The 16,885-nt window shown below is 35.2% G+C and overlaps 1 protein-coding gene and 1 long non-coding RNA gene across 4 annotated transcripts in view; one reads left to right on the top strand and one right to left on the bottom strand.

The window, feature by feature from the left end:
- The window catches only part of EVI5 (ecotropic viral integration site 5), an 83,426-nt gene that overhangs the window by 31,163 nt on the left and 35,378 nt on the right, over positions 1-16,885 (top strand). For 2 of the 3 annotated variants that reach the window (XM_034437236.2, XM_034437240.3), the window contains exons 5-13: positions 2,490-2,564; positions 4,083-4,208; positions 4,879-5,022; positions 5,239-5,328; positions 5,429-5,526; positions 5,900-5,960; positions 6,937-6,990; positions 10,574-10,606; positions 11,131-11,277. In XM_034437236.2, coding sequence (XP_034293127.1) covers positions 2,490-2,564; positions 4,083-4,208; positions 4,879-5,022; positions 5,239-5,328; positions 5,429-5,526; positions 5,900-5,960; positions 6,937-6,990; positions 10,574-10,606; positions 11,131-11,277 — 828 coding nt within the window. The remainder of the gene's footprint in view (positions 1-2,489; positions 2,565-4,082; positions 4,209-4,878; positions 5,023-5,238; positions 5,329-5,428; positions 5,527-5,899; positions 5,961-6,936; positions 6,991-10,573; positions 10,607-11,130; positions 11,278-16,885) is intronic. The other variant, XM_034437238.2, reaches the window with a different exon arrangement.
- The window catches only part of LOC117677198 (uncharacterized), a 42,597-nt gene continuing 26,767 nt past the window's right edge, over positions 1,056-16,885 (bottom strand). The window contains exon 3 of the long non-coding RNA XR_004594689.3: positions 1,056-1,362. This is a non-coding gene — a long non-coding RNA (uncharacterized LOC117677198). The remainder of the gene's footprint in view (positions 1,363-16,885) is intronic.

Here is a 16,885-nt window from a genome sequence, read left to right as displayed (position 1 = left end):
AACTTCCAACTCCCAGAATTCCTCTGGGCTGAGAATGAGAAACACTGCACTAAGGAGATATCATTCCAGGGGTCAGTCTCTGTGATAGAGTAGGATCATTTTTTTGGATCCTATCAGATAGCCTACCTGATGGAAACTGAACATTGATGGATCATATAGGACAAGCAGCAACTACAAAGACATCTTTCAAATAACTAGACTGTATGCCATTAAGAGTTTTATAGGTGATAATCAGCATACTGATTTGCACCTAGACTAGTAGTAATCAATATGTGTCCTAGAAAAGAGGTGTTACATAAACATATTGAGACACCCAATAACTTGCACATGCTACTGCATTCTGGACTAGCCATAGCTTCCAATTGTCTTCAAGGGCAGTCTTATGTAAAGTATATTGCAATGGTTGAAATGTGAGATCACCAAAGCATGAGGGACTAAGGATCTTCCAGTCCAAATACGGGCTCAAATGGCAAACTAAACTAATTCTCCGCTAAAACTTTTCTAGGCATGGTTGCTGCTTGAGTAGGAATTGTGGTCCAAGAAGGATCCCAAATGTGATGCCAGTCTAAATGGGGGCAGTGTAACCTGGGAGTAAACAGGGAGGGACTACTCAGGGTACCGTCAGTCAAATTATGCCGACTGGCGACTCCCAGGGGGAGGGCCTTCTCTGTGAGGGCTCCAACCCTTTGGAATGAACTGCCCCTTGAGATACGAAATATCCCTGATCTCCGTGCTTTCCGCCGTGCCCTCAAAACCCTGATGTTTCAACAGGGGGGGCTAAACATATGGACATGTGAATGTTTTTAAAATGTTATCTAATTTTAGGTTCTATTTAATTGGGCCAAACTATGTTATAATAATAATTTTAATTAGCAATTTTATGATGTTTGTGTATCTATATTTTTCTTGACTGTACACCGCCTTGAGTCCTACGAGAGAAAGGCGGTATAGAAATAAAATAAAATAAATAAATAAATAAATAAATAAATAAATAAATAAATAAATAAATAAATAAATAAATAAATTTAGGATTAAAGACAGAAAATATCCAGATCTTGATAGCCATAGCTATAGTTTTAATACATTCATAATCTTACACAGTCTTAAGATTTAGATGCTTAATGCAATCTTTTCACCACTTAATGTCTCTGAGTCCCTCTTAAAAATAGGTCCTTGACACACTTATGGGTACAATCCTCAAAGTTATGAAGGTTGCACTCCTACTTTGGTAAACTTTCCCCAGATAGCGTTCTCTTGACTTGTTGGATTTCAACCGTATTTGTCTTGTGATCTGAAAATGCTTCAGAGTCCATGAACTTTTAACCTGCTTTGTATGTAGCTATGTGAGAAAGACATTTTCATCTGTAAATGAAAAAATATATAACTGAAATGTTGGAATAAAAAGGTGAGCTTTAGAAAATACAAAAGGCTTCACGGTTTCAATTAAAACCCCTGATATTAGAGACGGAATTAACTATTGTTGAAAGGTTAGCACATCTGCTGTAGATTCCCAAGACAACTTATCTTAGATAGCTTGTCTTATGTAGCAAATTGGATGTTTTGTTATAATTGAAAACACTTTCCTTTCTTTATATTACATCTGCTGGCTAATGTAAAACTAACTAAAGGAGATTTTTTTTTTTTTAGAAAATAAATTGAAACATAGTGACTAGAATGTAGGAAACTGTCATATAATCTGTTGATTGAACTAGCTAATATTATTAAACATGCATTGAATGATAGTGACATGGAGCAAGCCCTGTTCTACACTGTTGTCTCTTTTCTGACATATAAGGAATAATGGTGCTTGGGATTCTAATTTATTATGGTGCTTGTCATGGAACACGAAAATTTTTCTGCATTTTATTGAATAAAGTTTGAAAGTTATTAAAACGAATTTTATTTAAAATCCTTCTTCAAAATATAAATATGTAATTTACTATTATATTATCTGTATAAAACTATAATTAGTTATTCCTCTCATATCAAGTTAGAAACTGGGTTCTACTGGGCTGTGGTCTAATTGCCAACAGGCAGCATGGAGTGGCCCCACTCGCATGAGCGTCACCGCAAGTGTCGCAGGTGGTTCAGCCTCACTTGTACGAGCGTCGTAGACAGTCCCCACTCTACTTGAGCGAGTGTCATCTCACAGGCACATGCGATCCCACTCGTGTGAGCCTTATTGTGGGCACTCACAGCCCCACTTGCATAAGTGTCATCACAAATGTCATGGGTGCTCACATGTACGCATACTCACACATATGCGCCTGCCCTTCCCATAAAACCATCCCCTCTTTTCCCCCTCCTCCTGCTCTGGGCCGCCAACCTGGAAATGTTAGGGAATTCTGGTATAATCTGCAGACATTTTCTCTATTTTAGTGGCATTCGCATCTTCACCTCAAGATAAAAAGCATTAAGGTTATTTGGGAAAGTCAATGTGGATATTCATTATTCTTTCTAAATGTTACCCTCTTATTAATGTTTTCTAGGCATATTCTTTAGTGGATCGTGAGGTTGGTTATTGCCAAGGAAGTGCTTTTATTGTTGGTCTGCTCCTTATGCAGGTAGGAAGAAAGAGCCTCCTATTTCAAAAGTTATCTTGAAATTCTACTACTTCATTTAAAGTAAGAGAGTAATAATAAAAGGAGGGGCAATATTTACAAATTAGAACTCCCTCATATTGGGAGTTGTCATAATTTATCACAGATGTATATATTTTTCAAGTCACACTCTAAGTTTTTGGGGTTGAGTTAAGGTTTGAAGATCTTGTTAATTTTTCTTCTCTTCTGCAGGCAACTATATACACTGCTCAAAAAAATAAAGGGAACACAAGCAGAAGGCATCCAAGATCTGAATGAATGAAATAGCCTTATTAAATACTTTGTTAATTACATACAGTAGTTTTGTGTTCCCTTTAGTAGTTTGAACAGTGCATAAACTACTGTATGTAAAGAACAAAGTATTTAATAAGGCTAGTTCATTCATTCAGATCTCGGATGTCTTCTGCTTGTGTTCCCTTTATTTTTTTGAGCAGTATATTATTCCCTTGCTTGCTAAAAGGGAGAAAATCCCATTACATCTGACTTTTTTTTTTATTTAAAGAGTTGTTCTAGAACAGTGAAGGTGAACCTTTGCGATTCTATCACAAATTCACGCTCGACAATCAACTGGTCGGCGTGCATGCGCAGGCCAGTTTTTGGCACTGCCACGTGCGCGAAGGGATCGCGCTCAAGAAAAGCCCAACTTCCGGGTTCTGGCACACATGCGCACCTGACAATCAGCTGACTGGCGCATATGCTTACACTGGTTTTGGCAGTGCCGCACATGCGAAGGACAGCTGATCGCCTATGCATGTGGACAAGAAACCGGGAACACAAACAGACAAGGCCGCGCATGCCTGGCAACATGGCTTTGTGTGCCACTTTGGGCACGTGTGCCATAGGTTTGCCATCGTGGTTCTAGAACATAGAAACAGGTCGTCTATGGGAGAAGATTTCTAGAGAATTGTAACATCTTCCAGCAAGACATATATAATCTCATTCACAAAGATACTAAACCATAACTCTTATGTGGTTTGATTATAAATCAAAGGGATTTTTTTTCAACATGAGGTCACGGTTAACACCAATTCCAATGGTGTTTTATGTATGTGAGCACTGTATTAGATAACAGTAGAAAAATTGGTTACAATGTTTTTTATTGCCAAGAAATTATTAGAGTTAGGAGTCCAGTGTAGAAAGACCCAGGATTGTTATGTTAATCGCAGAACATATTTACTCAAATTGAGAAAAGAAAGAGGAGACTTGCTCACATCTGCAGTGCCATTTGCTTACCATACATAGGGAGGCTGTAAGGACCTGAGAATACCAACAGTATTATTTCTTCAGTTCTTTAGATGCTGCAATAAATATATAGTGCTGCAGTTTAACACATCTTGTTAAAGGCTTGGCAGGTGTAATTTTTTCCAGATACATCTCTTGAATTACACCTGCAATTAAGTGGTGTTGAAAACGTCTTGTGAACTTTTGAAGTGCTTTGTAACGAAGAAGGTTAAGCTGTGATTGTAATCTCCTTCAAAATAGATGCCAGAAGAAGAAGCCTTCTGTGTATTTTTTAAATTAATGCAAGATTATCGACTTCGAGAACTCTTCAAACCAAGTATGGCTGAGCTGGGCCTTTGTATGTATCAATTTGAATCCATGATACAGGTACATTAAAAAAATCTGTTATCTCTTGCCTATATCTATGTTTTTAAGCAGTAGATTTAAAAAGCTGAGTGCATAAGCATTAATTAATTGCAAAAAGGTTTCAATAGTTGCAGAAAAATGCCGAAGTATGAAATGTAGAAAGCAATGGTACTATCATCTATGATTTTTAACACATTGTCTTTTGTATTTTAAACATGTTCTCTATGTAAAATGTTTTAATGAGATAACAGTGCTTCACTTCTAAATATAAAAATGGTTTAATGCAGTGGTGAAATCCAAATTTTTTTACTACCAGTTCTGTGGGCTTGGTGGGCGTGGCAGGGGAAGGATATTGCAAAATCTCCATTCCCTCCCCACTCCTGGGGGAAGGATATTGCAAAATCTCCATTCCTACCCCACTCTTTGCCAGTATTTGCCAGTTCTCCGAACTAGTCAAAATTTCTGCTACCGGTTCTCCAGAACCTGTGCTGGATTTCACCCCTGATTTAATGTTCTTTTAAATAAATTCTAATGATTTTATCTCTAATAATCTCTACTAATAATTTCTAATGACATATGAAATCTTCCAGATTGGATTTCAAATTCCAATGTCTAACTATGTAAAATATTTTAAAATACATATTTCAGAAACATTATTGAAAACAACTGTTTGATTTGTTTCTTCTTTCAGGAGCAACTTCCAGAGCTTTTTATGCATTTCCAGGCCCAGAGTTTCCATACGTCTATGTACGCATCCTCATGGTTCTTAACTATTTTTCTTACATCTTTCCCACTACCAATTGCAACAAGAATATTTGATATATTTATGTCTGAGGTAAGCTATCACGACTATCAAATAAGATGGATGGCTGTTTGGTTAACATTTTGTGTTTCTGGGGAAGCTGAATTCAAATCCCCATTTATAATGGGTTGTTAATTAAGTTTAGTGTCATTTTCCAATAAATATATCAATGTAAGGCTATTTTAAAAATTCTTAAATAATAAGCATTACAAATATTTATTTGGAAGAAAATAATGATATTATTCACAGGGTTTAGAGATTGTGTTTCGGGTTGGCGTGGCACTGCTTCAGATGAATCAAGCAGAATTAGTGCAACTTGACATGGAAGGGATGTTACAGGTAAGCTAAGCTAAACATGCCATTGTATTGCATTACTTGACACGCGGGGTATAAATCCATATTTCTCACTTCTAACTCTATGCTTTCATTTTCTTTCCAGCACTTTCAAAAGGTTGTGCCACATCAATTTGATGGTGGACCAGACAAGTTAATCCAAATGGCTTACCAAGTCAAATATAATGCAAAAAAGATGAAAAAGTAAGTATTCATTTTCTTTAAAAATGCTACCATGCTATTATTACAAAGAGGTGAATCATTAAATTATGACATTCACTTTCTACATAAGTACCTGAATTTTATTATATAGAAGTTTCTAGAAAGTCTATTTATTTGCCAGACATATAACCAAGAGTTTATTTTCATCCCTAGATAGAAAATGTAGGCACTTCATTTTCTCTCTATAGGGCCTATTCTTCTGGCCTACCCATTATCTCACCTTCTTTTCTTTCACATCCCTGCCTTCCCATAGCCACTGATGTCCCATACAAATTAATATGAACAATAATTAGTAGTAGTAAGTACAGTTACATATTACTAAAAAGAGATTATCATGTCTTTCAATATCCTTTAGGCTAGAAAAAGAATATACTACTATAAAAACAAAGGAAATGGAAGAACAAGTTGAAATTAAGGTAAGTAGTTAATTATTTGAGCAAGGTAATAGGAATTTCACTTTTGTAATAAAAAAATCAGATTGGACAGGATTATTATTACAAAACATATGAAGTATATGTTTGTGGGGTTTATTTCATTTATTTTTATTCTTTTTATATTTTTAATATACCCATGATTAGGATCCTGTTGTAGGGTGTGTGTGTGTTTTTTATGAATGTAACAGGAAATACAGAAATTAATAGAATTATGCTAATTCAGAAGTAGCTTTGAGAATCAGTGTTTTATAAATGGTTGGAATATTGGGTTTCATTTTGAATTAGTTCAAAATTCTCTTCTGTCAGAAGAGCACTGAGACTAATATTGTGTGAGATGTGATGTAAAAGGAAAAATCAAGAATCCATTGTTTTAAGACTTTTGGAATAAAGGTGAATGCAGTTGCCATCAATGAATAAACAAGGACTCTAGCAAAAGCAAGATATCTTTCTACTATATGCCTGAGTTTAATGTACTAGAAAGTTTAACATTTACATTTAATACATGCACATCTGAATATATTTTAATGAGAAAGCATCCATAGTGTTGGTTTTGTGTACCATATTTAAAATCTAGCTGTGAGCAATTCTGAATTAAGTTGTAACTTCCCTGATGATCACTGAAATATCAGCTTGCATATTTATTTGTTTGTTTGTTTGTTTATTAAATTTATATGCCGCCCATCTTGTTGTTTGAAGCGGCTCTGGGAGGCTTACAAAATGTTATAACTTTGCACCATTAGAAAGGATGAGGTATGTGATATATCAGGAGTCTGTTTTCCCCTTTGAGGAAATACTGAGAAGCGTCTAGCTTTGAGTTTAACAGCTGTTATAAGCCTTGCAGTCCACAGAATGACCCATATTCTTTTTTTAAAAAATTAACGTCCTTCAGTTCCAGAAGATAGAAATTATTTGACAAATATTTCAGATAACGTTCTTTACAGTTTTGCTTGATTTTCAGAGATTGAGAACAGAAAACAGACTCTTAAAACAGAGAATTGAAACGCTGGAAAAAGTAAGTATCCAAGAAACTGAAGCCTGAATTATGTTAGTCCTAAATGTTTTATTAATAACAGAGTAGCTGCATGAAGATTAATAATGTGGTATTATTCCTGTTCTTTGTATTGATGGGCTTTCATAATAAGATTTGATTTTTTAAAGTATACTCTAGTTGCCATTTTGTATGAAAACATAAGTGTGGGTATCATGGAATTCATTGGGAGAGGGGAGTTAAAGTATATTTACAATGGACAACAGTTGAAAGTTGGCATCTTCAGGTAGTCTTCAGGAAGCCAAGTCGTTTTCTACTTTGCATTAAGAAAATAATTCTTCGCATTTGTGTAATAGTTCTTCCACCTAAATTTTCCATTTCTTTGGTACTTACAATTAACTGAGAAAATATGACAACCTGTCTAGCTGCTGTCCATTTTTTCAAACTTGAATTACTTTTAGAAATTTTGTTTTTGTTCCAAGCTTATCACAGAAAATAAAACACAGGTGAATTACATTGTTTGTCAATTGTTCAATAAATCTTTGCTTGAGTTTTTGCTTAGATCAAATTAAGATCTTCATTTCCCCCTCCATACTGCTGCAAATATACTCACTTCCAGGTTTTTAAGAACAGAATAGCTATCTTTATCTTTTGAAGAGCTATGAAGAATGGAGTTTCTGTCAAATTCCAAATTAATTATGTCTCTGCCTAAATATCAGTAATTTCTAATAAGATCAAGTAACTGCCTCCCATTTTACCTCATCCTTTAATTCCTAGATGTACTGTAGACATATAAAGAATGACATGTAATTGTTTTAGAAAATTGGATCCTTTTATATGAGCCATGGTTTTTTCCCCCCTTGACAGTTAGATGATCAAGTATGTTCCAAAATCAGCCTGTTTCATTAATTTTCAGAAGGGGGGAGGGAGAGAGAAGAGTGCAAGTAATAGTGTCAGAATCAAGTTCTTAATGAAGGAAAAAAACTGTGTCAGGCAGTTGCATGGTGAAGATGAAATGTATTTGAACAGAAATAACTGGACCTAGCATAATTATGTAACACTCAGTGAGGTGAAGGATAGCAACGATAACAGTTTATTTTTAAAAATGAAGTGTTGTATATATCATTTAAATTCTTGATGCAGCATTGTTAGAAAATATGGATTAAAATGTACATAATTGGGTTGTGTCATTTTGTTCCATTTCAATCCCCTTATTTTAACCTGTAGAAGGTACTGCAAATATACTTGTGGTGTGAAATATTTACCAATGAGAAGGCAATCTGAAAAACCCTACTTTCCTTGGGATTGTGGAAATAGGTTTCCCAGGGGTGAAAGCTATGATTAATAGCTCATATTGGCTCAAGAACAGCAGAAAATCTGAAGCATAAAGAAATTGTCAAAAATATTCTGTTTCTTCAATGTTGCTGCTTTTATAATGCTATCACTACTTTTGAAATGTTTACTTTTGGGGCAGAATTTTATTTTGTTCTTATTAGTAGAGGCAGCAATAACTGTAAGAATTAGAGAATCTATCCGAATTTTCTGTTCTATGCCTAGGTAGTGGGAATCCAGGTTCCTATGAGCAGTGGATGTTTATTATTTTTGTCTCCTTTAGCCCAAATAAGACAAAAGATATTGCTCACTATGGATTTTAAAGTAGCATGAAGTGGTTTTCACACATCTGTTCTTCAGGTTTTCTGTAATATCCAAAAAAAACCCTGTAGTTATCAAATTAAATATATGATGGAAATATCTAATTCAGTCTAATCAAATCTTGGTCCCAGCTGCTAAAATATATTAAAAAAAACCTAGCAGTAGGTAGAATTTATAGAATAATCAGAGGGTCAGCCATTCATCCTGAAATGTTCTTGAACTTCTTTTATTTGGCATGTTTCTAAATGGTTTCAGATTTGGAAAATCTGTTGGCTCTTCCAGTGGTGGGATCCTACCGGTTTAACAACCGGTTCGGTGATCGCACTCTTTGCGCACGTGCGCAATTGAACAAAAAATCACCTTCCGCATTAGTGCTAGGGAATTAAAACAGCTGAGGCGCGGCAATCCAGTCTGCCATGCTAATCAGCTGCGAAGATATAGGTAACTAAAGCGCAGGGGTGGGCGGGCCCAGCTGATCGTCAGACCGAACTGGTCTGAACCGGTAAAATCCCATCCCTGGCTCTTACAAAGTTTCACCCAAAGGATCTAAGGGCTAATATTCCCTTTTTTCCATCATATGTATAAATTATGTCATGCTATATTCTTACAAGCTTTTTAGAGACCCATCTCCATTTTAGGAAAGCTTAAAACGTAATGAGAGCCTAGTAAGTATGGGTGCCCATCTTCTAGGATAGATTATGCTATGCTTAGCTTTTAAATCTAGGTAAATCAATATCCCTGGGAACGGCTATGATTCAGGAAGTGTTCTTGAAGGATTAGCTAGTACGTTTCTTCAAATATTTTAATGTATCTTGGTGTCTATCAATATGACATCATCCCTCCTCAGCTGTAGTAAGCTTGTTGCCACTCATAGCATGAAATATAACCCATCCTTCCTTTTCTGATAGATATTCAGTGGGAATAGATAGGATCCTTTTTTCCGATACTTAATCACAGCTTTTTAAAAAAAAATATTTCAAAAAATAAAAGAGCCATAAAAGTTCTTGATCCCAAAACTTTGTTCTTCTTCCCTAGGATATGGCTATTCCCCATAACGAGAGCCGTCCTTAGTATGTTCTGAGGAAATATTACTTGTTACTTAAAAGTTTCTGTCTTGGATCTCACAAAGTAGGATAAATCATATCACTTTAGAAAAAGATTAAAATCTCAAATCATCTTGAATATATTGTCTACAGTATAAATTTTCCCTAATCTGTACATATCAAGAAGTTTACTTAATCTAATCTGCTAGTACAAATACATTTTCATTTAGCTGTGTCTTTTGCTCCTTAAAGCAAATTTTGCATGTGGATCTGCTGATTTATTTTGTTCCGAGTTGCTGTATTTATAAGTGGAAACGTCTGATACATTTGTGGTTAAGGTGGATGTTTCTGGATTGAAAAATGACAGAATATTTGAATTATTCTGAAAGTTCTCTTCAATTTATCATTGTAAATGATATCAATTTATCATTGTAAATTTATCGTTGTAAATGATAAATTAGCCAGGTTTTGCTAAAATTAGCCATATTTTATTTGTATACTTCAGATCTTCGTACTTGACTTTTTCATTACTGAACTCTTATTCCTTAAATCCTGTTTAGCACAAGTGGTTCTGCCTTTCTTGGATAGCCAAACTTTTAAAATATGCTCAGATTATGCTTCCTTTCAGTTTGTAACACTTTGATCAAATATATTCCTCACGTAATTGGAGAATTCTTTAAGCAAGGAACTATTGAACTTTAAAGAAAAATGTAAAAATATGAACTGTTATTTTTCAAAATCAACTACCGGTAGCCTATGCTACTGAAAGATTTAACTATTGGAACAATGCATGCTTTAACTTTATTGTATTGGGAAAGTAGGTAAAATTTGAGCATAATTCTCTGTTTTTACTCTGTTGCTTTGTTTCTCCTTTCTCTTATTTCTGTCTGAATTTTTTTCCCTTTTTGTAGGAAAGTGCTTCCTTGGCAGATAGATTGATACAGGTATACTACTTTAGTATTTCACACTAATTATTTTTTCTGCTACCAAACAAGCCCTTAGCTTTCTATTTTTAGCGCATGGATAACTACATGCATTTTCATATGAAATGTTTACTGTAATTAATTGAGCAATTGTGCCATATCAGATAATATTTAAGCACATGCCTGCATGTTACTTCTAATAACATCCAGGATTCTTAATCATTGGTGGGCTCTCATCTTTTGCCACTAATTCCGTAGATTACTATGAACTGGTAACAGACGTGTGCATGCACAAATGAAGTAATAAATGCATGAACAGAGTTCAACTGAATGCAGGTACACAGCTGACCTTGCTTAAGAATACTAAACATTTTAAGATGGTGCAGTTACTAAACTGCTTTACTTTACTAAATTGATGTATTGGCTGTTAACACTTACGTGACGATTTGCAAGATCTTAACCGTACGGCAGAATAAATATGTAAAACTCTCGGTCTTCCCTGGATCGATCTTCCAATTGCTTTAAAAAGAAAATTATGTCCTAAGGGACAAGTGACGAGGGCCCAGGAAGCTGAGGAAAACTATCTTACAAAACGGGAGTTGGCCACCATCAAACAACAGAGTGATGAGGCCATTACTAAACTAGAGCAAGCTGAGAATACCATCAGAGAGCTCCAGCAACAGCAACAATGGGTAAGGCTGATAGCACCTTGATCTCTGGTCTTCCTCCTTTACTTGTGCTTATTTGTATTCATCATGGCTTGTTTCTGTTCTGTTCTGTTCTGTTCTGTTCTGTTCTTCCAAATACACTGAATATGGTTGAATCTTCGTTGATAAAAGGAAACCAAAAATGAATGAAGAATGCCGTATGAATCTAATTTATTCCAAAGCAAAATCTATTGATTTTAATGAGCCAACTTCCTAATATATTTCCTTATGATTGCATCTGGCATATACAAGCAAATGACTATAAAGTGTAATTACAGCAGGGGCCCCCAACCTCCGGTTGGTAGACTGGAACCAGGCCACAGCATGCCAGAAACTGGGCCGCCGAAACAAGTGAAACCCCATCTGCGGGATGCAGGCAGCATGCAAAACCACACCCCCTCCAATCTGCAGAAAAATCTCTCTCCACGGAACCGGTGCCTGCTACCCAAAAGGTTGGGGGCCTCTGAATTACAGGATGCCTACATTTCTCTCTATTTCTACTCACACAGCGTTATGTGGCTAGATATATAATTTGACAAATTTTTGTGAAATTTAAAAAGCACTTAGGAAAGGATGATAAAAGCATTTTACTATGCATCATTAAGTTGTCAATGTAATGTGCCACAGTTACCATTAAAAATTATTAGCTGTTATCAACTTAATGCTCTTCAAATATGATAGACTGCAGTTTTCCAGCTAGCAATTTTGGAAGCCTGTCTGACCCATTTGGAGGGCACCTATTTGGATAAAGTTAGAACCTCAATTGTAGAAATTTTTTTAAATGCATTAGTTATATTCCATATGCAAATTTGGATCAAATAAGTTTCACCAAAACAAAAATGTTGTTTTGTATCTGAATCCAAATAGTCCTCAACTTACAACAGTTTGGTTAATGACCGTTCGAAGTTACAACTGCACTGAAGAAAGTGACTTATGACCATTTTTGACACTTATGACCATTACAACATCCTCATGGTCATGTGATTCACATTTGGATACTTGGCAACTGATTCACATTTATGCATTTATTGCAGTGTCCCAGGGTCAGATGATCACCTTTTACGATACAAGCAAAGTTAATGAGAAAGCCAGATTCACTTAACAACCTGTGTTACTAATTTAACAACCGCAGTGATTCGCTTAACAAATATGGCAAGAAAAGTTGTAAAATGGGACAAAACTCACTTAACAAATTTCTCATTTAGCCACATAGATTCTGGACTCAATTATGGTCATCAGTAGAGGACTACCCATATATAGAAAGTTTTATTTGGTCTGTACTGTTTGAAAAACATCGGAAGATGATTTTTACAAACTAGAATTAGTTTCAGCTTTAGAAAATAATTTTGAAATGTTGCTAAACCTGTTTTATTTGTTCATTAACAAATAATTGATAACTGAGAAATACCTTAAAGCCTGTTACTTGTGTTGATAAGGTTGGGTTAGGAAATGATAATAGTGTGGGCAGGGGTGAAATCCAGCAAGTTCTGACAGGTTCTGGAGAACCGGTAGCAGAAATTTTGAGCAGTTCGGAGAACTGGTAAATACCACCTCTGGCTGGCCCCAGAGTGGGGGGGGATGGGGATTTTGCAGTATCCTTCCCCTGTCACGCCCACCAAGCCACACCACGCTTACAGAATTGGTAGTAAAAAAAATTTGAATTTCACCATTGAGTGGGGGATTATGGAAGCAGAAGGAAAAATAACATTTCCACAAGGCAAGAATACCTTTCTTATGGTTAGGTTCTAACAGAACTAATAACAAAGAAAGCAGAAGTACAAGACTTGATTGGAATCTTAAGGATTCTGTGGAACAGATGGATGATTAACTCACATGTGAAAGAAAGAGATTCTTGTTCTTGATTAGTTCATGTGTGAAAAACAGATTGTGGAGACTAGCTCTCTGCCATGCTTCTTGTGTTCCAACCTATGATTGCAAATTGTAGAAGGTGAGGATGGAATGTAACATTAAAGCTATTGTTACTATCTACTGGTGACAATTTAGAAACGTAGAGTGTTGTAATGGGATAGGACTCACAAAGAAAATACAGCTTTCTGGAGACAGTTATAGCTTTGCAAGTATAGAAGATGGCTTTTCAGAAGTTATTTCCAATAATAAAATTTGTTTGGAAGCACTTTCAGAATTCTTAGATTGTAGTAGACTCTCTTACATTAATCATTAATCCTGCTACTGTGATTCTTGCATTGCAAAATCAATGGTTCATTTTATTGTTTAACGAAAGTGCTTTATTTTTAAAATAAGAATTACATTCTGATCAATAATATAAATAGCAGCATTAGAAACTTTTTTAAAAAAGTTCTTAGTATGTATATGCAAGCATTTTTTGGGTTAATTTAGGTTAATTTTTAATCTTTGTTATATAACTTTCTGACCTGTTATAAGTTCAGTTGAGAGGGAATGGCTACTAGAATACTGTAACATAACTAATAGGTTTTGTTAAAACGTGCCTCAAGTTTTCAATATAATTGTTCTTTTGGTAAAACTTTATTTAAGCTTAATTTCTTCATATGGCAATTTTCTGAATATTTTTTTAATCTTATTTTTGCCCCTTTGATGGAAAAAAAATGCTTATTTTAGTGTTGAACAGTGTATGTCAACAGTCCATTATTTTAATGAGGTCTAGATTTATCATCACAGTTCCTTTTCCCTCAGCTGAAAGTTAATGCATTGATAAATTCTAAATTCTGGAAATATAACCAAGGAGAGCATATGCTTATACAACAGGATTAGTCCAATCTCATATGAACAATCCTGGTGATTCAGCTCAAATTGTAGCAATAAAAGACTAAATTCATATCATATGAAATAGTATTCCACTTCTTTGAGGTGTCTAATATACGCAAAACAAATTTTTCTTCTGAATTTGCATTTTGGTAGTTGTGATGTTTTCCAGATCCTGATTCAGCATCTGTGCTTTGTGCTACATTCTAGTTCCAATTGATTTGTATTACCTTAAAAGAATTCCAAATTGCTTGGTATGTATATAGATTTTAGGAATCGTCCTAGACAGCCATCAGACATAAATCATTGAATTCAATAGCCTTGGACAAGAATATAGACTCTTAGAATGTTTGGATAGATAAGTGGATTGCAAATTCATTTCAGCTGAGGTAATTAAAAAAGGGTACAGAAAGATTTTAGCATTGACTTAGTAGCCATGAAGAATGTGGTGAGAAGTAATGGATAGATGCCACAGGAAGGAACTGAATGCTATATAAAGCATTCCCTATTTTTAAATCAGATGCTGCCTGCACATAGTCAGTTCAAGTACAGTGACCTAAAATTTCCTTTCAGTGAAAACTTTATAATGAATAATATCCAGAGCCTGCCACTATCATTCCATCATTGTGTATTGTTTAAAAGCAAGGTTGTTTTTCTGAGTGTCTTATATTTTAGACTGGTTCCTTACCTTATGGCCTCATTTAGAATTTTGTATCAGTAGCATTGTAACTAAGTGTATTTAAATGTTATATGCTGTATTGCTGCCTAAAAAAGGCTAAGGTAATATAAAAAAATAATGTTGGATGTTCTGGAAGTATTTTGTATGCTATAATTAATTGTGGATTTTTTAAAAAAAATATTCCATACTGAATGGCTTTTTTAAAGTCCCTTTTATACGTTGGTTGCTTTAAATCAGAGGTGTCAAATTCACAGCCCGCTGGCCAGATGTGTCACATGCTGGCCACGCCCACCCCCAGTTAGCGAAGGGGAAAAAATCCTGATACATCACGTGATGACGACGTGAGTTTGACATCCCTGCTTTAAATCAAATGCCTTTGAAGGAGGACTTTGTCTTGTCAAAAAAAAAATTAATATTTTTGATTGTGTTCCAAATAAATATTATTCAGTTGAGAATAACTAGACATAAAGTTTAGATAATTCAACTGAATTTAAATGAGTTGCTCTCAAAAACAATACTTGGGCCTCATTTAAACCTAATGTTTGTAACAATATTTTGAAAACATGTATTTGTTACAAATGGTTCCTAATCTTTGAGAATGTTTTAAAAGCTGGGATCTTCTGCTGCAGAAAAGTGTGCATAAGTACACAAAATACCTAATATGGTTAATTTTATAGCACCGGAAGTGGATTTTCTTTCCCTAGGTAGAATATAAATATAATCATTACAAATATACCCTCTCATTTTTCATGCAAAAATCAATGGCCAGTTCCTTAAAACCTTGAAATAAATTTAGATTGCACAGATAAAAACTTTAATTGTGCCCCAAAGTAAATTTCATTGAGGACCTGCTCATTCCTTTTTAGTTTAAATAAGAAATTGAAATTGTGGTGATTCAGAGACGCCTGTAAAGTCTTATGGAATCCATAGTTCATAAGTTAAGAAGTTTGCTCTCTATGTGCATAAAATGTTTCAGAAAGTCAATGCACCATTTTGGATGCTTTGGGAAATTATCTCTTCCCTTCCTTATTTCATTTAGAAAGTTTAAATTTTTAGAGAAGGGAGACTTAGTTTTCCAGGTTTAAGTGTATGCCATAATGTATATCTTCTTTCCCAGGTTGATGAATCACAGATTTTTGCTTATTAGGAAATTGTCATCATACACTTGACCAGTATTTTAAAACGTTGTAATTTAATGACTTGTATTATGTTTTATAAGACGGGGTCCCCAACCCCCAGTCCGTGGCCCGGTGCCGGGCTGCATCCTGTTTGGAACTGGGCGGCAGAAGTGGTGGGCAAACATGCATTTGTGTGCATGTGCATGCACATCTGCATTTGTGAAAGCGGCGTGCACACAAAACCATCCCCTCCACCCCCACCGCTGCTGGTCCGCCAGTCCGGAAAGTTTGGGGAAACGCTGTTATAAGATGTAAGCTGCCCAGAGGATAGGAATGATATTTGCAATAAATTACAGTGACAAAAACTTGTCGAAAAGAGGGTCAATTATCCATTGTGCAGTTGCATAGTTGCAGCCAGTTAAGCCAATGTATTAAATACTGTTGACATTTAGATAAAGCCAAACAGGATGTGAGAGTATGTTTGATGCTGCTGTGATTTGTTGACTGCAATTGCACTCAATAGATGAAATCCTTAAAGCAGTGGTGGTAATGGGGTGCATAGTGCTGTTTGGCAATGGCCACATATTTCCTTGATAGACTCTCAATGACATTTGATAATGGCACAGATACAAATCTGTTAACCAACTCTTGATCGCTGTGGGTAGATCTCTGTACCTTATTTTCAGCAATGAAAGGAATGGCTCTAGCTGCTTTGTTCATAATAAACAGTGTAAAAATGAAAGATTGAGTTCTCTGTTAGTCATTGCTGCAGACTGGCTGACTCAGATTGCCTATAATTGGAAAAACACTGGCTTAGTGGCTAAGTGGAGAAGTAAACATACCTTTTAGTCTTAAAATATTTCTACCATATCTTCAGAACTGGGTGGTTTGTTAGTCAAGTGGAACAAAACTTTAGCACTACCACAAAATGTTAATAATTTTGATTAATTGAGTAGTTTTTTTAATTAGACCTTAAGAAAACTAGATCAGCATTCATTCAACTTTTAGAAACAATTTATTTACATGTTTGGATTAGGGAAAAATTACAGTGGAA

Source organism: Pantherophis guttatus, chromosome 3 (assembly GCF_059756535.1).
Source record: "Pantherophis guttatus breed Tessera chromosome 3, ASM5975653v1, whole genome shotgun sequence".
Classification (NCBI taxonomy): domain Eukaryota; kingdom Metazoa; phylum Chordata; class Lepidosauria; order Squamata; family Colubridae; genus Pantherophis; species Pantherophis guttatus.
This window is presented reverse-complemented; position numbering and strand designations above follow the sequence as displayed.